We start from the raw sequence: 18,014 nt of genomic DNA, 5'->3' as shown, positions 1-18,014 counted from the left end.
TGGGTTTACTTTACTGTCTTCTGTTGACAACAGCTGCGCTTTGGGCTTTTTTTATTTATGTTCTCTTTACAACATATTATACAGAGTCATCAAAAGTTGTTAGTGCTCTGGGTTTATGACAAGCATTAAAAAGAAATGTAAAAAAAATGTAAGAAGCTCCAGTCATTTCAAATAAAGGAAGGTTATTGTGCAACTAGGACTAATACAGTTTATAATACATATAAAACACTTTTAAAAGGCATTTTAATGTCGTCTGTCTTATGTCAGGTGTCTGTGTGGCTTTGCAGAAAAACAAGAAAACATTCAAACTGATCCATCTGACTGGATAGTTAAACAGCGACTAGTGAAACAGATCTCCAGTTATAAACGTGGATTTTTAGCACCTCCATTCCTGTTATGAATTTTAAAGGAACATTCAAGTCTACACTATCCACCCTGCATATCAAGCACGCAGATCACAATCCATCTTTGGCTCAGGGTTGGGGAAGGAGCACCTCTAAAAAGGAAGCTCTGGGGGAAGAGCCGACTCTATCTGTCGTGATACATATGGATTTTTGGCTTGGCTTAACACGTCAGATACGTCTCTCCCACCAAAAGCTTTCTCCCTCCTTCCTCCCCCTTCTTCTTCTCCCCAGCCACATCGCGCTGAATCTGAGGCTAACCGAACCCTTATCCACCCCTCACCTTCTCTCTGACACCGCACGACAACCTCGATTTACCTTTGTCTCGGCACAAAACGACAGCCACACAGTACCTTCCATAACACACGAGGTCAGAAATATAATGACATATTCCATCAAATGCAATTACATTTCCTCCCTGCCTCGAAAAACATGTTCTCCATGTTTTTCCTCGTGTAAAACGTCTCAGAATACATTATTTGCTTTACTTAGGGTGATGCTTTTTTTTTTGCTTTATATCAAATCTAATTTTCACACTCTTAACTTAACACACATATACATAAAACACGCGTCGTATTTTGCGACCAGAAGAGAGCTAGCTAGATTATAAGTTTCTGTTTGGCGTCTTCAGTGAGAACTAAAGGCGGATTTCTGCCCATGTGTTTGCCTTCCTTTGCCAGAAGGGGGCAGAGGCGAGTATTTTGGCATTCGAACCAGCAGAAACAAGACAGTAAGGGGGTCGGAGGAAGGAGGGACAGGCGGACAGGCGGGCCGGCAGGGGGACATGCCTTTTGGGGGGAGGCGGAATTTTGAAGGGCAAGCGAGAGGGCGCTCGTCGATCATTGGACAATTCAGAGGGAGGGGAGTGAGATGTCCGTCACTGAGTTTGAAAAAGAAAGGAAGAAGAAGGACGAGGAAGGAGTGAAGAGAGGAAAGAGGAGCATTGAGCTGTAGGCCTGGCAGTCAGATAAGGAGAGGCTTAAAGAGAGGAGTGGATTGTGTATAGGCCTTTCTGTGGGGGAATAATGTAGTGCAGAGTCACCAGACGACAGGAAGAGGAAGAGATAAAGAAAGGCAAAGACGTAAGGACAGAGAGAACGAAACTGTGGTTCGGAGGGAGGAGACGAAGCCTGAGATGGGAGAGTGAAGAACAGAGGAGGAAAGACTGCAGAGAAGGAGGCAGGGAGAGAGAGGAAGATGTAGAGAGAGATATCCTGTTACCAGCACGTGCTAAAATAATTAGCCCTGGGTTGGCGAGGAGAAACGTGCGGGCGGATTAACCGGACCTAAAATAACTCTGAGAGCGCAGAAGCTGCACCTCTTCCTGGTAAGCCCTTTTGTCAGACTCCTGAGCGAGCACGCCCGCCCTCGGGGGCCGTGACGTCATTCCAGGTTGTCAGTCGCCGGCCGTCGAGTCAACAGCGGACAGCCTCATGCACTCACAGCAGGCAAAGCTCGCCTCTCCCTCCCTCCCTCCCTCCCTCCCCCCGACGGCTGAAAAATGTGCAGCTGTTACAGTAAGCCCGTACGCTCTTATAGGGCCAGAAATAGTCGCCTTTAGCTTGGGTAGGGACACGGCGACAACCTCCATTAGCTCAAATGTGAGAGGATTGAATCACCCCGAGCTCCAGGGTTTGAACCTCTATCTACGCCGGGCCGAGAGCAGGAATCATATTTCTCCTCCACTATCACTCTCCTCTGCTTCTCTGTCTCTCTTTTTCTCTATCTGAAGTCCAGAGTGCGCTCGCAGCTCCGCTCAGTGTGTGTGATTGAGTCGTAAACATTAAAGGAGAAGATTCAGGGGACTCTAAACACAGAGGGACGGTCTTTCGGGTTCCTCTTAAGGATGTTATGTGCATAGTTAGGCCTTAAAACAGTTTTACAGTTTGCCCAATGAGTGCATATAGGGGCTCCGATGAGACGGTGTAAAAATTATTGGACGCCATTGCCACTGATATAGTAAGGCTATTCTTACAGCCAGTGCTGTCTTGAAAGAGTAGAGATAATAGGAAATAATGGGGGTTGCATCAGGCTGGGCAGAAAAGGAGGGAGCAGACTAGAGGAGTGGAGGCAGTCATGGAGAAGTCAGACCTTTATCTATAAGAGAGAGAAAAGAAAGAAAGGGAGGGAAGGGAGGAAAGAGAAGAAGAGAAACAGGATAGAGCAGTTAGCATATAAATCACTTCTGTAATTTGAATTAACAAGAAAGGCAGGATATTCACAGTGAAAGAGGAAGAAATGGGATAGGAGAGGAAAAGAATGGAGATCAGCGAGAGGGGAGAAAGTTAGAGTTTGACACGCCACCTCCAAAAAAAAAAAAAAAAAAAAAAAAAAAGGCAAATTGGCTTGTCCCCGCAGCTTGGGATTGGTGATGCGTATCGGACGCACTTGGAGAGAGCTTTCTCGGTGGATAGGATCACAATGAAAGGAACCAGAAAGGCAAAAACCCGGGGAGCGGCTTTTTAGATTTTGTTATCAAACCCCGCCGTCTTAGGGTCTCGCTTCAAATGGCATATCTTATGACCTGACAAAAGTAAGTCTGGGTGCCGGCTGCTGTAAGAGATTATCACGGCATCTTAGATCTGGGCTCATATAGCTGCGTCTACAGTCCTCAGCCTGTGACAAGAGCTGATATGATTTGACTCATTTATTCAGGCACTCAGGTTGGCGTTGTGGTGGGTGTAAAGTAGGTTTTTGATTTAACTCTCCTGCCGTCTCCTCAGTAGACTTCCCACTCTCTTATCCTTGACCGTTCCCTCCCCCTATGGCCTCCCCCGCCTCCCTATTTGTGTATTATTTGAAGGTGAGCTGGTTGGCGAGGCGGGAGAGGAGGCCAAGCGATTTTGACCTCCCAATCCCTCCCTCACCGCTGGGCCCCTCCTCCCCATTTTCGCGGGTCAGCTCCAGTTCGATGGTCATCAGCACCCGGCCCGAGCCTTCCTCCCCTCCTCCCCCCACCTTCTCTGTCTTTCTGACTACGGTTCGCTGCTTCTGCTCGGACTGGGCCTTCGCCACCGCCTGGCGCACGGGCTGGAGCAGCCGGCCGGCGAGCCCGCCCCAGCCCTTCCCCGTATCCTATTTCTTATCCTTGCGAGACTCCTGCTTCTTCTTTTCCGAGGCAGCCGCCTTCACCTTGGAGGGGTCGGCGGGAGGCGCGGGGCCCTGTGGGGGAGGAGGGAGAGGGGGTCGGGGGGAGAACAGGGGAGGAGAGTCACTTCAGGAGGAAAGGAGTGTAAGGGAGACAGAGAGAGAGAGAGTGAGAGAGGGAGGGAGACAGGTCAAGGAGGGGTGAGATGGGTGCGTTAGAGATGAGAGGATGAGAGATGGGGTTAGCAGGACGGGTGGAGCTGTGTGAAGAGGAGAGAAAATAACATTTAGGTAAGGGAAGAGGAGGTGAGAGAGAGATACAGAGAGACGGGGGTGAGGAGGTAGAGACAGTCCTTTTAGGGGAGGGGGTAGCAAGTGAGAGGGGGCGGAGTCCAGAGCTGTAAGGGGGTGACAAAACAGGTAACCATGCGTTAGGATGGGGCACAGTTGCAGGTCAGCTCCATACACCTGTGACAATAGATCAATAACACACACACATACACACACACACACGCACACACAATGTAGTCCTTTGGCTTTGACTGCTTCAGATACTTTCTGCTGATATTCAACAACTTTAGATTTGACTGTTTGGAGACAAAATCGCTCTTGTTTTCACTTAGTGTCGATCTCGTCACATTTATGAGTCTCTAAGTTTAAATTTAGCTACTTGTAGATAGAAACCAGTCATATATTTGACTAAAAAGTGACTTTCAGACATCTTTTCTAGACGTCTAAGCTACATTTTAAAGGAGCAATATGTAACACTGACAGCTAGCGTCTAAAAAGTGCTCCCCCCGCCCCCTCCTCCCCAGGTTCGAGTGTTAGCCTTTCCTGCTTCAGCTTTCAACCGTGGTCGGAAAGCACAGGGGAGACTTGAATAATCATCGGTCTGCCCCAGGACCAATTCGCCAAGCTTCGGCGTTAACTGCCGTCACTTTACACACACAGCAGCGAGCAGGAAGCACGGGAGCGCGGCTTCAGTCTTGAGGAGTATGTGGCTATATTGCACACACAGCCGTACTGTACAGTCGTTCTGTTATTTTCAGTTACCGATAACACTCTCCGCTGATCCGCTCAGATCCACATTCAATATCGCACACACTCGCTTCCTGTCACTCACTTACTCCACCAGCCACACTCTTGTGCTGTGTTGGAAAGGCCATACTACACTAGCAGCACGTACTGATTTGGCCAAACTGTAGTATGTAGAATGCAAATAAAAGCACAGTTTACAGTATGCCAAAACTACCCAGATGTCATACTGATTTGGAGAAAATCTCCAGTATGCATAGGACCAGTCTACCTCGTCTACTGTATCCCACAATGCAAAGCGCTGGAACGTCACAGCGGCAGTTAAAATAGTGGACAGCAGCAGCATTCCAGCAGAAGGGGGCGCTGCAGCTAAAGAAGTGGCGGTTAGCTTTTGTCCAAAACCAGAAACTGGTGCCTGGAAGCATGCTGCAAAATGAATCTAAAAAGCTGCTCTATACTACATACTACCGCCAAACGCAGTAGGCAGTATGTAGTGTCCGAACTGGAACACAGCACTTCACTCAGCTTTTCCCAAACAGAGCTACGCTTCTAGTACGACACGAAGCTCACGCGGGTTGCCAGGTTGAGGACTCTGAACCTACTCGAGCGAAAGACGTGCGCTTTGACAATGATGAGCAACGAGTCCTGTGCGCCAATTTGTTTAATATCTGGTAACCCGGGGTGACGAAATGGGCAGTGGGCGGCCAAAACACACAGAGACGTTCGGCACCGGGACGGACATTAATTTCAGGAGGAGAATAAACTGGCTGCAGCACTGTTGTCAGAACTCCCAGTAATTCAACTTAGTTTCCTTAATCTCTGATGACATGGACATTTTATGATAAATATATTACATATTGTTCCTTTAACTGTTCACATGGATGCTATATCTCAGAGTGTAGTTAAGACATGCATCACAATGAAGTATAGCCATAAAAACACCAAGCATAAAATCCATAACCTCATCTGAATTATGCAAATCTCGGCTTCTTCACATTCGAAATAAAGCTTGTCTTGCTTTTAAGTTTATTTTCTAACCTTACATTGAGTGTCATCCTAATGATTATTTTATTCAAATTGTGTTTCTTGGTTTTTTTATTGTTTCCTTCTTTAATGTTTTTTCGGCGCATAAATTGTCTAAATGCATAAATTGAGACAAAGCGATGTCTAGGCAGGACCCTCTTGGAAAGTGGACGACATATCTCGGGGGGAGTTGTTCTATTGACGGGAACATTTTTCCAAACTTTACCCATTCAGCCAGATTTAGTTCAGCCGAGACACCTACTTCAAATGGCTGTCTGACTGCAAATCAAAGCGTCCATGCGTACTTTTCGACTCTGAGGGAAAAAAACTAAAACAAAAGTAGAGAAAATGAATCATATTAAGGCCAGCTGCACTTCAAGGCACAACACCCCATCGCATTGTAAAAGGGGAAGTACCTGTAAATGAGATATTTGTCAACAGATCATATAATCAGGTTATAATAAGTGCTTGCTGTATGTGTGGTCAGAGATAGAGCCGCCCCACATCAGCTGTAAATATTCATCTAACTTGTACTTATATAATTCACCCATTCACTCTGCCCACTCATTCTGCATATTGTCTGTGCAGTGTCTAAAAAAAAACATCTCTGAGGAGAAATCTATAAAAGGAAGAGGAGGGAGGAGGAAAAGGGAAGTAAAGTGAGGCTTCACTTGAGCACAACAAGTCCATGAGGAAGGACTGGACAGAGTGGAGATAAGGTCAAGGTAACACTTAACTTTACAATAGCCGTGTGCCAGTGCATTAACCTGTGAGTTAACCTACTGAAAAGCAGCACAAGTGCACGATAATGCACTGATGGAGCTTAATGAAACTTCACTCATACAGGAGGTAACGCTCTTCTCAGTGCTGTACTGTACTTTTAACACTCCCCCACCAGCTGACCTGCAGGCCTGTGCACTGTTTTCAAGTGTTACTAAAGAAAAACAGAGGAAGTATTTCCGTCTCTCACATCCAGCATACTTTAGCTACTCACTCTAATACATCAGGTTAGTAGACGCTGGAAAGCACACCGGAGGCGTCTTCTACCCACTGAAGCTCCGACTAATAATACCCTGCTGATTGCATTAGAAAATTTATCATCTTTAATTATGAGCTGTGCAAAAGCAGCACGCTCTCTGATAAGACAGCAATCGAGGCGGCTACAATCCGGCTCGATGGGGCAGCTGCACATCCCATCCGGTGTCATTACCTTCGATCATACTTACACTCCCTCATACATCATTGTATTGTTTACCATTATGCATCCCACAGTACGGCTCTGTTTTTGGTGCAATGTATTGCAAGGCTCTCACGCTAATGACAGATCCGCCTCGTAAACATACCGGAGCCTGCTAAGGCAGAATGCAGAGCCCCTCCTTGTAACAGGGGCTGCACACACTTCAAAGGGAATGTGGGTACAGTGGCCAAACAGGAGGGACCGGCGGGGAGGCAGATAGGTAGTTAAGTGGCTGCGTCCCCTGCTGCATACTAAAAAGAGACAGTGACAGGTGAGGAGGGAGATTGAGAGGTGGATGAAGGGTGAGAGGTAGTGATTTTCTGTCCAGAACCGAAGCTGATCAGAACCCAGAAGACCTGAGGAGGGAGAAACTGGAGAGGGAGGGGAGGAAGTTAAAGGGGGATCGACAGAGCGAGAGAGGGGAGAGGAGAGGAGAGGAGAGGGGGGAATTACAGACAGATAGATGCTTCTCATGGTCAGCGAGGAAGTCAAAGAGAGGGAGAGGTAGGACGGAGAGAAGGAGGAGGAGGAGGATGCGACTGAAGGGAGGGAGACAGGGGACCGGATAAAAGGAATGTGAATGAGAGAGCGAGGGAGGGAGGGAGTGAAGTGAAGTGAGGGGAAGGGGGGGAGGCAATTGGGGGATGGAGAGAAGAATGGGTGGGTTGTGTATGCGTGCGTGTGTGTGTGTGTGTGTGTGTGTGAATGCTCAGATCGATACCGAGTGCACTCAATTATCATTCCAGTACAGTATGTGTGTTCATTCCTGTGCGCTTGTGTGGCTGCGGGGTAAACTCCTCTCCCACAACTCCACCTAATGGGGACTAGCACACACCACAGGGTTCCTTTGTCTCGTTGTCTCCCTCACCCCCCCGCTCACGCTCTCTCTCTCACCCACAGCATTTTTTCCAGATTTGTAGTGCAAGGCCAGCAAAGGGAAAGTAACGAAGATGGTGCAGCTGATACAAAATGTTGTTGTGTCAGCAGAGCCTCCTAATAAGGGCTATTTGATCAAACAACCACTTATGAGCGCACTGTAAAATCCCCAGAGTCCTCTGTGTGCGGCGTAGCTTCAAGAGAGGAATCAGCTCTGAAGGGGGAAATAAATACAAATAAAAAATAAGGGAGAGTGAGCTCGGACGGAGTGGCTGTTTTTGTCTGTATTTTTCTTCCCTCTCGAGCCAAGACTTGCAGGAGAGTAACTGTAAATGACAACATTGTCAAATATTTCACTGTCCTTTTGGCGGCAAGTTATTTATTCATATATGCACTGTCACCCGCCGCAGGCACTTGAGAGCAACTGACTGCAGCTCAAGAGTAACCTGACAATCACACGACAGTAGAAAGGAAAGAAGAAGACAGAGGGAGGAAGAGGGGGCTCCGGGGAGATGAGGATGCGCGCACTTGTTTGAGGCAGGAGGTAGGGCTGGCCCTCCCCGGTATCGCCCCCTAGGTTTAGGCTAGTCAAGTGTTGGCCTCGAAAGAATCGGCCCTAAAAGCAGGCCTCCTTAATTGAATAAGGGAAATCAATTTCCTCCTTAAAGGAGCAGTTCACCCCTGGCAAAAGGCGCTGTCAGTCAGAGCTGGTGTTCTCTGTAGTCAACAGAAGCAATAATATTTGAAATTGGCGCCATAGCTGTGGAGAAAGTTTTACAAACAGCTTGTGGTTTCACCCATTCTACATTCCTACAACACCCAGCATGCATTGCGCCCCTCGCTCTGAAAGGAACGGCCTAGTGAGAGACGCTAGAGTGAAATACGACCGTTTCCCTGCAGGCAACGGGTCAGAGCGGGACAGAATCTGAAATACGACGAGAATATAGCGGTGGATCGTCTAAAAATTCTTCAAGTCTGCAGTCTACAATTCAAAGCTGACGATTTTGAATGAAACATGACATAAGAGGCGGTGTCCTAGATTGAGGAAGTGTAGTTTAGTGAGCTCCCTGGCCTCCGCCAGATGACTCGTGTTACGTAGTCTGGTGGAGGTTTTCCAGGGCCCATTGGAGAAGCAGATAGTGTCCTGCAAAGGCACAGAGCCAAAATGCTTCTTTCCCTACCATCATGGCATTAGCTCTCCATAATAGCATGATAGGACTGAGGTTGAAAATCGGTGAACTGGCCCTTTAAGTTTGCTTTTACTTTTCCAATTTTAACCAAGGCATTAAAAAGAGTGATCCTGTGATCCTGTAACATATTTGTTAAATACGATCCAAAAAAGTCTCAGTTTGATATTTAACTTTAAGAGCCATGGTGAGACTTTTGTAGGTTTGGCTTTGTAAATATGTAGACACCATGTTGTTAAGTAGTATTATGTTATTTTTGTTAGATAACTAGGAACATGTGACTATTTCATTGTAAAGAGGGACAACTCTGCATATTCATATCGTACTCATAATGCTTAGTTTGACTGAATTGGTGCTAAACTGAAAGTCGTCTGGGAGCAAAGAGTCGGCTCTCTCAGCTGAGCTGAACCAAACGATACAGCTTTAAAGACTCAGAATCCCCATCAACGGTTTGAGCCACAGGGGGAAGACGACGCACTCCTTACCGCCAGCAGAAGCCTGCAGCCACCGCTGCTGCTGCCTCGTCTTTACATTAGCTCCTACCTGCGGCTAAATGACTCTCTGTCACAATGGCACCTTTGATCTACTACCTCTGATAACTTCAGAGTGTCTCTCATTTCAAAGCTGATTTTTGATTTAGAAAAGCGCCTTGAACTAAAGTCCCTTGACTTACCCTTTTTTTTCCCTATTATCAGCATGCAAGCCGTACAGTCGATTACAATGCACCCCCGCAACCATCCAGCCCCCGCATTACCACAGAGTAATCAAACAGAACTTGCCCTGGTGCCTTGTATTCACTAAAGAATACAAGCCACCAAAATGTCTGATTAATCCACCACTTTAGGCTATCGCACTCCCAAGAGGAATAGAGAGAAGAAGAAAATACCCCAGATCCTTGGCGTGCAGCAGTGTAAAACCACTGATAACAGCCTAGATCATAATAGGCCCAGTGATTTTCATTTGACTCCCAGTGAGAGGAATCAGCAGCTCCCGTCCGTGTACCCACTGCGAGCAAATCACAGCCTCCATTCAATACTGCAATAGCATTAGGGCCGTGACATGGCCTTGGCCATTTCACAGCCGCTGGTTTGATTTTTGCCCTGTGGCTGTTTACTTGCACCGAGCTGTTTGGCCCCCCTGAGGGAGCTGAAGGCGGAGTGAGGGCCACAAGAGAGAGAGAGAGAGAGAGGAGGAGGAACAGAGAGCTCTAAAGCACCTCAGACGCTGAGAATCTTAACAGCTTGAACACTGTTATTAGCGTTCGCCGGGCAGACTTTGAATGACATGTTATTTTGTTGTTGATATGTAGCTTCGAGGAGGAGCCGGGTGAGTGCGTGGACGTATTTGAGCTGCCTGGACTGGCATTGGGGGAATGCGATTATGAAAGTGTGCCGTTCTGCACTGTCATGTCGGATGTGTGCTATTGTGCAGCTGCACAGCATTAGAATAGATGAATATTCCTTCTGACAGCACGTTTCCTGAGCCTAACAAATATCCTAACACTGAATGCTATTGTAATCGCTCCAAAAGGACGTCATTTCGCTATTCAGCGCCTGAACATGACAGGAAAGGAAGCTGTTGCATTTGGTGTTTGTCGACTGGAGGTGTACATGCCATGGAGGGTGTGAGGAAAAGAGGCAGGGGGAGAGGAGCGGGTGTGAGGGAAGGAGAGGAGGTGACTTGCCTGTCTCTGCTGTGATCCCTCTTTCTTTTTCTTGCCATGTTTGCTGGAGGGGACAAAAGAAAGACAATGTCAGGATGTCGAATCTATCTCTCCCTCCAGTGGTCACAGGGCAGCATTGCCTGGCAGCCATCATAAAGAGAACATCAACCTAATCTACGGGCCCTGTCTCAAACACAGCCCCCAGGTGCTGGATGTGTTATGATCTCATAAGATAGGATAGGTATAAGCAAGATGACGGATGCATCATCCTCATGATCTAGTGGATTATCCACTCAGAAACACTCGCTTCAGCACTTTTAATCATCTCACTTTGGACCCATGCAGCACTGTTTCAGATTACATTTAGATTGGAGATCATTATCCGTCTCTTTCCAGCAAAATAACTTCAAATCTAAACCTCGCACACCTGACCAAATCAAATCGTGACTCTGCAACTATGCCAGCTTGGCCACGCAGGTGTCGGTGCCAGGGATGGGCTCTGGCTTCAGCTCGAGTCCCTGGCACAGACCGCACTGGCAGAGCGCCGCAGGCCACAGGCCGGTCACTGACCTGACGCTGAGGCTGAAGACGCGGCGCGCCACCAGGAACCTCATCAGGTAGTAGATGACCACAATGAGCACCAGCAGGCCCAGCACCACCCCGATGATGGCTCCCGTGATCACACCGGCCTGGATGGGCACTGTGGGTGGAGGAGAGGAGACGGAGAAAAAAGAAGGGAGGGTTAGAAGGTAGGAGAGAGCAGAGGGGAGCAACTGGGAGGATAAAAAGGAGGCTGAGAAGGAAGAAAGTGATGGAGTTGTTAGGAAACGTTCGAGGACAATACAGTTAAGATGAGCCGACAAGGAAAAGATGATTTATCAACTGCACTATCGTATTGTGTATTCATGTCTGTAGGCCTTTAAACAGTAGTTTAATGCTCGTTACCTTGTCAAGCCTGCTGTCCTTGTCTTAAGCGTATGTATATTTCCGTGTATGAGAGCAGCGTAAATCCAGTCTAATTCCTTGCATGTGCACACATACCTGACCAATAAAGCAGATTCTGGTGTTTTGTAGAACAGAGGGAACAGAGGGAACGGAGGGCAGAGATAAGCAAGAAACAAAGCAAGAAGGAAAAGGAACAAGAGATGAAAGTAGAAAAGAGCAGAAGGTAAAATAAAGGTTGCATGAAAGATGTAGAACACAAGTGCAGTAGAGGCAGAGGAGAAGGTGAGGCGATAAGGTAGAATAGAGGTGAGAACAGTGACAGAGTCAGGGAAGGAGAAGTTGGGGGAGGGGACGAGGCGAAGGAAAAGGGGGAAGTAGATAGAAATGGGAGGAGAAGCTAAGGAGGAGGGGGAGAAAAGAAGCGAAAGGCAGGCAGTGATAGCAATCTCAAAAAGAGAAAGAGATAAAATTGTAATTGATTTCATTTAAAAGGAGGTGCGGGGAATTCTAAACGAGGCAGTGCGACGCCTGGTCTGAACACAGTCCTCGCTGTAGTCGAATGCACAAAGCAAATTAAGATTAATTTCAGAGTTTGGAATGATTATAACAACAATTGAGAACAGTTGGCTTCTGATGACAAAAATTCACTAAAATACGCCATATGGGCTCAGTGGAGAGCTAACGAGCAGGCACAGATGTAAGACAACGCAGGCATTAGACTTTGAATTTGATTTTCCTGACGAACCCCCGCAGGACTCACAGAACGCCCTCCATCTCACCCTTCTCAAAGACCAGCAGGCGCACGCTGGAGGGCCGGCCCACTATGTCAGGGGGGTTTTTGGCGTCGCAGGTGAAGGTGCCATTGTCGCTGAACTCCAGGTTCTTAATCAGGATGGAGCCGTCACGGCGGCCCGGGTTCCCCACAAACTCCACACGGTCCCTGAATGGGCCCTTGTTGTCCACGTAGGCGGCACCACCAGTGTAGTGGAAGATCTGTGGAGGGCAGAGAGGACACTCTGTGCATGTGGTGTCATAATAACATGCATTTACACTGCTGTTACTTCTGCATTATATTGCTGTCATACAGATGTTTATTTGCTTTTGAGGTACATTGAGCGCTAATGGGTTGTCATGAAAAATGCATGAGTCCAGCCTGCAGCAACAAGTTCAACTGGGTATACCACAGTATATTTGACTCTGTCAAAGGTTACTCTCAAATCTGCTTGTTTTCTGGTAGGATAGCTCCTGATTTAAACCTACTATAGCATATTTTTTTGCTACAAAATAACACCCTATAAAGTTGATATGGCTAACTCGTTCTTATGCAGAGAAACATTAGCATTCATTTGGAATCACATTCAGTCCAACATTCACTCTGCATTTCTGCGCTGCTCTAAACATCCTCTACAGAGGAAATAAATTATGTGTTTTTAGCAGCTAAGTACTCTAATAATATGTTAACTAACTAGTCACTCAATTTTCTTTGTCTTCTGTTTGGTCTGGGACAAAAAATGCACAGTGTATTTTCTTTTCTTTGTTTTGGCTGTGACAGCTGCTTTTTAAAGCTGTTATAGAGCCTGAAACGAGAGCACGGAGAGTGAGCAAGAACCATCGACTGTATAAAAAGATGGACGATATGACAGCCCTCTAAACGTGAAGCCAAACCCTCTCTATCGCCCCCTGCTGACTGGCTGCGGTATAGGTCATAAAGCCCACCTCCTCCATGTTAACAGGTCGGACATGTAGCTATTATCATGCTGATTTACGTCCAAGTGTTCACTTTTCTGAGTTTATTTTTAATTAGTTATTTGATGCTATAAAAATGATGATTGACAGCTCTGTTGACAAATCCGGCTCCTGCAACAAAAACAATCACTACAGTCATTGAAGTTTACAAACCTGTGAATGTCTGCTTCAGACCAACACAAGAAGCCATTCTGTTGTTAAATACGCCAACGTTTTACGGTAAGTTAAGTGTGTGTTTTGGTTAGCGAAAGTGGCTACAGCGGCGCCACCCGCCGATCTCTACTGTGCAGCTCTGGCTCCAAATGACATCACCAGCGCAAGATAGCAGCGAGGGCTGTTTTGGCTTCACTGTTGGGAGCAGACGGAGACTTGTTGTCCATCTTTATATACAGTCACTGGCAAAAACAGTAAAGCTGAGGGCTTAAAAAACCAAAACAATGAGCTGAAAGGAGCTAAAACATTTCTCAGAGCTCAGGGAAACTCAGGTGATCATTTTCTGTGGCTTTGACATCTTTGACATTTTACACATTATATTTATTAGATCTAATTTTAATGTAAATATTGATTTAGCAGCTTTAATTTTCCAATTGAACAACGTTAATTTAAGTTTTTGTGCGCTACTTGTAAGTTTGATATTATCAACTTTGGCCTGTAAAAAACATTCTGAAAGTAAGGTTTCACTTTTTTTTTTGTCTTAGTATCAACTGATATTCAAAACTAATAGCACTGGTATTGACAAATTCTGCTTCCCAGCTCTACAGTAAAGGGAGATGATCACCAAACTAAAAGCTTATTGACTTTTCAGGGAAACCTAAATGGCCAGAGGGGTACAACTGCAGAGAGCAGGGTAAGTCAAGTCAAGTCAAATCTATTTATAAAGCACATTTCATACTACAGCTATGTACTCTATGTAGTTTGTGAGTAAGTGAGTGAGTCAGGGTAAGTGTTGTTACCCTTGACCTTACAGACAAGGTCAAAATGGGTCGATTGGAAAGCGATTAAGTTAATTTCAGCAGCGCACAAACTGAAGGTTAGAGGCCAAAAGGAAAGCCCTCCATGAAATACATGACATGAACATGACAGAAATCAAATACGATTGCAAACGGACAAATGCACCGTGAAAACAGATATAGAAACATATGAAATCTGTCACAGCGGTTGGAGAAATGAGCGACAGAAGATATGTAGGGGGGAAAAAAGAAGAGAAATCTAGTTTCAAAGCGAGGGCACTGCGGGAGACGGATGAAAGCGAAGGAGGTGAGGGGAGGAGGTAATGAGAGAGGAGGGGAGGGACAAAGAAGGTAAGGCTGGGGAGGAGGAGATTAAGGGAGGTGGACAGAGGGAGGCGCAGTCAGGACGGGGAGATAGAGAGATTAGAGAGATGGCAGGACGATAAGGCCAGGGAGAGTGAAATTAAAGAACAGGAGACAGGAGAGGCGGGAGGAGGAGGGGGGAGGCAAGGAGAGAAAGTTGTTGTTTCCTTCTTTAAGTTAATACAGAATGCTGCACTCTGAATAAATTGTTTGAGGGTGTGATGACATTTTAGATAATCACAGAGTGCTGAATTCATCAGAATAAATCAGGTCTTTTGTGTCATGTTTGCTCTTAAAGGACTCACCAGTTTGTCCATCCTGTAGCTAAATTAATCATGTTTAAATCACGATGTCCTGCTATTAAAGCTGCAGAGACCAAGTTCACTAATTATTTATTTTATATATTATTAATTAAGGACGTGTTTACCCACAAATCATCTCATGTGACATCAGCACCGCTCCCCCTCCTCTGGCTAAATTTGTGTTCCTCTTCGTGCCTGGCAGGGGCGGAGAGGCGGCGAGGGTGTAAACAAAAACGTCCTTTGACACAAGAGGTAGCCATTGTTGTTGAGGCTACGAGCCCCCAGCAGCAAAAACACATGTTTAAATATGTAGTTTCATGAATTTGATAAAAGGTTAACTCCTGATGGGACCGCATGACATCAGACTTTCATTTAGGAGAGAAGGGTACTTCTCTGGTGCGCCTCCCGTTAATGATTTATGCTAAATGCTACACACTATCACAACTACAAGTTGCTAACTTTGTGTGTCTGTTCCTTTGGTGCTGGACAGATCGTGTACAGTTGGTTTGTCAGAGCTTCAGTGAAAATAGTTTTATAAGGCATGTAAATGCACACGCAAGTCAAAGACACATTTCTGCTTCTTGCATGCAAAAAGTATTTTTTCTATTTGCATGGCACCTTTCATATAACAAATGCAGCTCAGGGGTCCATTTTTAACTAAATGTATGTAAATCTGCAATTTTGTGTTCTTTATTTACTGTTTTATATTTGCCCTGGAGCTTCAAAGAACAATGTGACCAATGAAACTCCTGCCTCACACATAATCACTTTTTAGCTTTTACCAAAATAATACACTGGTTGGATTTAAGCTCCGACCTGGGAGTGAGTTTACTTTAAGTTTGCTCTAAGACCATCTCATCAGATACACCTTATTTGTTGCTGTATGTAATGATGGTAGAGATTTACTGACCTGCTTGACTGTAACTGCAAACTGTCTACAATTTCTTTGTAGATACCATGATTAGATAATGGTTCCCCTGTCTAAAGCCACACTCATTGGCATGTACAGTACCCCTATAGTGTGTGTGTGTGTGTGTGTGTGTGTGTGTGTGTGTGTGTGTGTGTGTGTGAAGTTGTAAATTACAGAGATGCTGTCTCGGGAGCCATCGGGCCTGTACGTCCAGGAGAAGGTGACGTCCTCAGAGGTCCAGCGCCAGGAGAAGAAGGAACAGGACAGCCGGATGTCGGAGCCCACCAAGGCGTGGCGCTCCCAGCCGGTGTAGATCACTATGGCCTGGGACTGCTCAGGCACTGGGACACACAGAGCAGGTGGATGGTTAATGCACAATAACACACAGCCATGCACACCAACACAGCATGGTTTTGATTTAACATTGCCTTACTATGAACGAATGATTCCCTTTACTGAGATGTGTGTGAAATAAATCCTTCTTCATGCTGTTTATGTAAACAAACTGCACTGACTGGCAGTTTTCCTTAAGTTGCTGCATGCCTGAACTATTTTCAATCCTTACAGCGATCACAAGACCTACGAAGCATCACCCACATTACTGTTAATTAGTTCTCCCCTTGAAATCAGTAAAACAAATCCCAAATACTTAAATATGCACCGAGACACACACCGTTAAACTGCACATTTAGCGGCGTCAGATCCTCCATCGATTCAGACATGCACTCAGTAAACATTTGGATTATCACTGGAATATCAGTGCTAGTCTTTTAAAGTCAAAGGGGAACATCATTTTCTCCATTAATATGGATTATGTTGGCTTAATCATGGGCTCTGTTTATGCTTGAATAATATTTAATGATCGATGTTAATTCGGTTTGGCTGCAGAATCAATATTTTACTTCCCTGGAAAATGCACTCAGAATTTAAAACAACCAGCAAAGCCCCTGGGAGCTGCAGCCCCCTGCCTCTAATATCAGTGAAAAGCAGCATTTTGGTATTGTTAAGTTTCACTTACAACATGGGAATGAGCCGTCACATACATCAGAGTATCCTCACACCTCCATTTGCACTAATGCCACTCAGCTTTCTAAAGCTCTCTGCCTCTTTTAACACCGCTGGAGTAAAGTTCACAGTTTTCACCGCGGGCGTCCTTGAGCAGACGCCTTTAGAGCAGACAGCCACCGCGAAACTTGTCAATGAAATCACGCTTGACATTTTTTAATTAAAATTCTGACAAAACTGAAAATACCTGACAGGAGGGGAGCAGAGAAAGCCGTCTGCTTGAGAGCAACATGTCTGCCAACCTTGGGTTTAAAAGTCATAACATAAGTGCTCTTTTAACTTTGCAGGCTTAGAGACACCTGGTTACCAAGAGGAGCACCAATCCTCTTATAAAGCGTGGGTCATTTACCACAATGCACCTGAGGATATCCTCCACAGGTGCCCTAATGGCTGTTTTCAATTAGAACATATTTAGATGTTAATGAGAATACTCTGTATTAAGCAGTGAGGAGAAAGATATTACATTTCACAGAAAGATGAATTCATTTACTGCAGAGCCTGTTGACCCCTTTTATTATCATCAAGTCCATCAGCCTTCAGGTAAGCACTGAAGAAGAAATAACAGAAAAAGCCCTCTTCATCATATCCTTATTTCACCTTTAACCCCTGCATCAGTGGAAAGATTATTTCTACATCTTCACTCTCAATAGATGCAATTCACTGACGGCTTTCTTTGAGACCTCATCAAGATTAAACTCAATAAAAGTTAAAAGAAGATCAATTCTTTCTTCTCTTTTACCTATTCCCAGGAGGACCACCGACGCCAGCGCCAAAAACGTCAGCATGGTTTCTGGCTTCTACGGAGCTCCACAAAGACTGATGCCGCAGACCTGACGAGGAGTCGGCCGAGGAAGAGTCCCACTCTGGAGCGAGCGTGGAGTGAAAAGGAGGAGAGAGAAAGAAAGGAAGAAAGAGAGTGGAGGGGTGCAGGATGCCAGGACAGAGGGCTTCAAAACGGGACAACAACAGAAAACCCACTGTCCCCTGGTTTATACCCAACCACACCCCTCGTCCAGGCCCGGCCCGGCCCATTCCTCCTCTCCATAACCCCCCCACCTCCGTCCTCCACCCCCACCCCCACCCCCTCCTGTCATTTCTCTCCAATCCTGCCCTCATTGAAACAAATTACACACATTATCTCTTAAAGTGGGAGAAAAAAACGCAACCGAGAGGCACCTGTGCTGTACAGTAGCCGGTGAATTAATTGGGTAAACAATGGGAGAG

General features: G+C 46.0%; 1 protein-coding gene across 4 annotated transcripts; it reads right to left on the bottom strand.

The window, feature by feature from the left end:
* mpz (myelin protein zero) lies at positions 1-17,738 on the bottom strand. Of its 4 annotated transcripts, XM_069683985.1 has the most exons (7): positions 17,530-17,738; positions 15,900-16,066; positions 12,234-12,447; positions 11,080-11,209; positions 10,531-10,573; positions 3,534-3,563; positions 1-2,498 (listed from the first exon to the last, which is right to left on the bottom strand). In XM_069683985.1, exons 1-7 carry the CDS (start codon positions 17,573-17,575, stop codon positions 2,487-2,489), a joined length of 642 nt encoding a protein of 213 aa, XP_069540086.1. In that variant the 5' UTR covers positions 17,576-17,738; the 3' UTR covers positions 1-2,486. The 4 variants fall into 4 exon arrangements, with proteins under 4 accessions (XP_069540086.1, XP_069540084.1, XP_069540088.1 ...); XM_069683983.1 differs by having other exon boundaries at positions 1-3,563; XM_069683987.1 differs by lacking the exon at positions 3,534-3,563.
* Between the last annotated feature and the right edge of the window lie 276 nt (positions 17,739-18,014).

This window comes from Semicossyphus pulcher, unplaced genomic scaffold (genome assembly GCF_022749685.1).
Source record: "Semicossyphus pulcher isolate SPU_LCO1_2020_fin unplaced genomic scaffold, fSemPul1.0.p SCAF_7, whole genome shotgun sequence".
Classification (NCBI taxonomy): domain Eukaryota; kingdom Metazoa; phylum Chordata; class Actinopteri; order Labriformes; family Labridae; genus Semicossyphus; species Semicossyphus pulcher.
This window is presented reverse-complemented; position numbering and strand designations above follow the sequence as displayed.

Coding starts and splice junctions, on each gene's coding strand:
- mpz (XM_069683983.1), bottom strand. CDS start 17,575: ATGCTGACGTTTTTGGCGCTGGCGTCGGTGGTCCTCCTGGGAATAG. Junction 16,067..17,529: donor GGTGGTCCTCCTGGGAATAG/GTAAAAGAGAAG, acceptor TGTGTGTCCCAG/TGCCTGAGCAGTCCCAGGCC. Junction 11,210..12,233: donor CCTGCTGGTCTTTGAGAAGG/GTGAGATGGAGG, acceptor CTCCACCCACAG/TGCCCATCCAGGCCGGTGTG.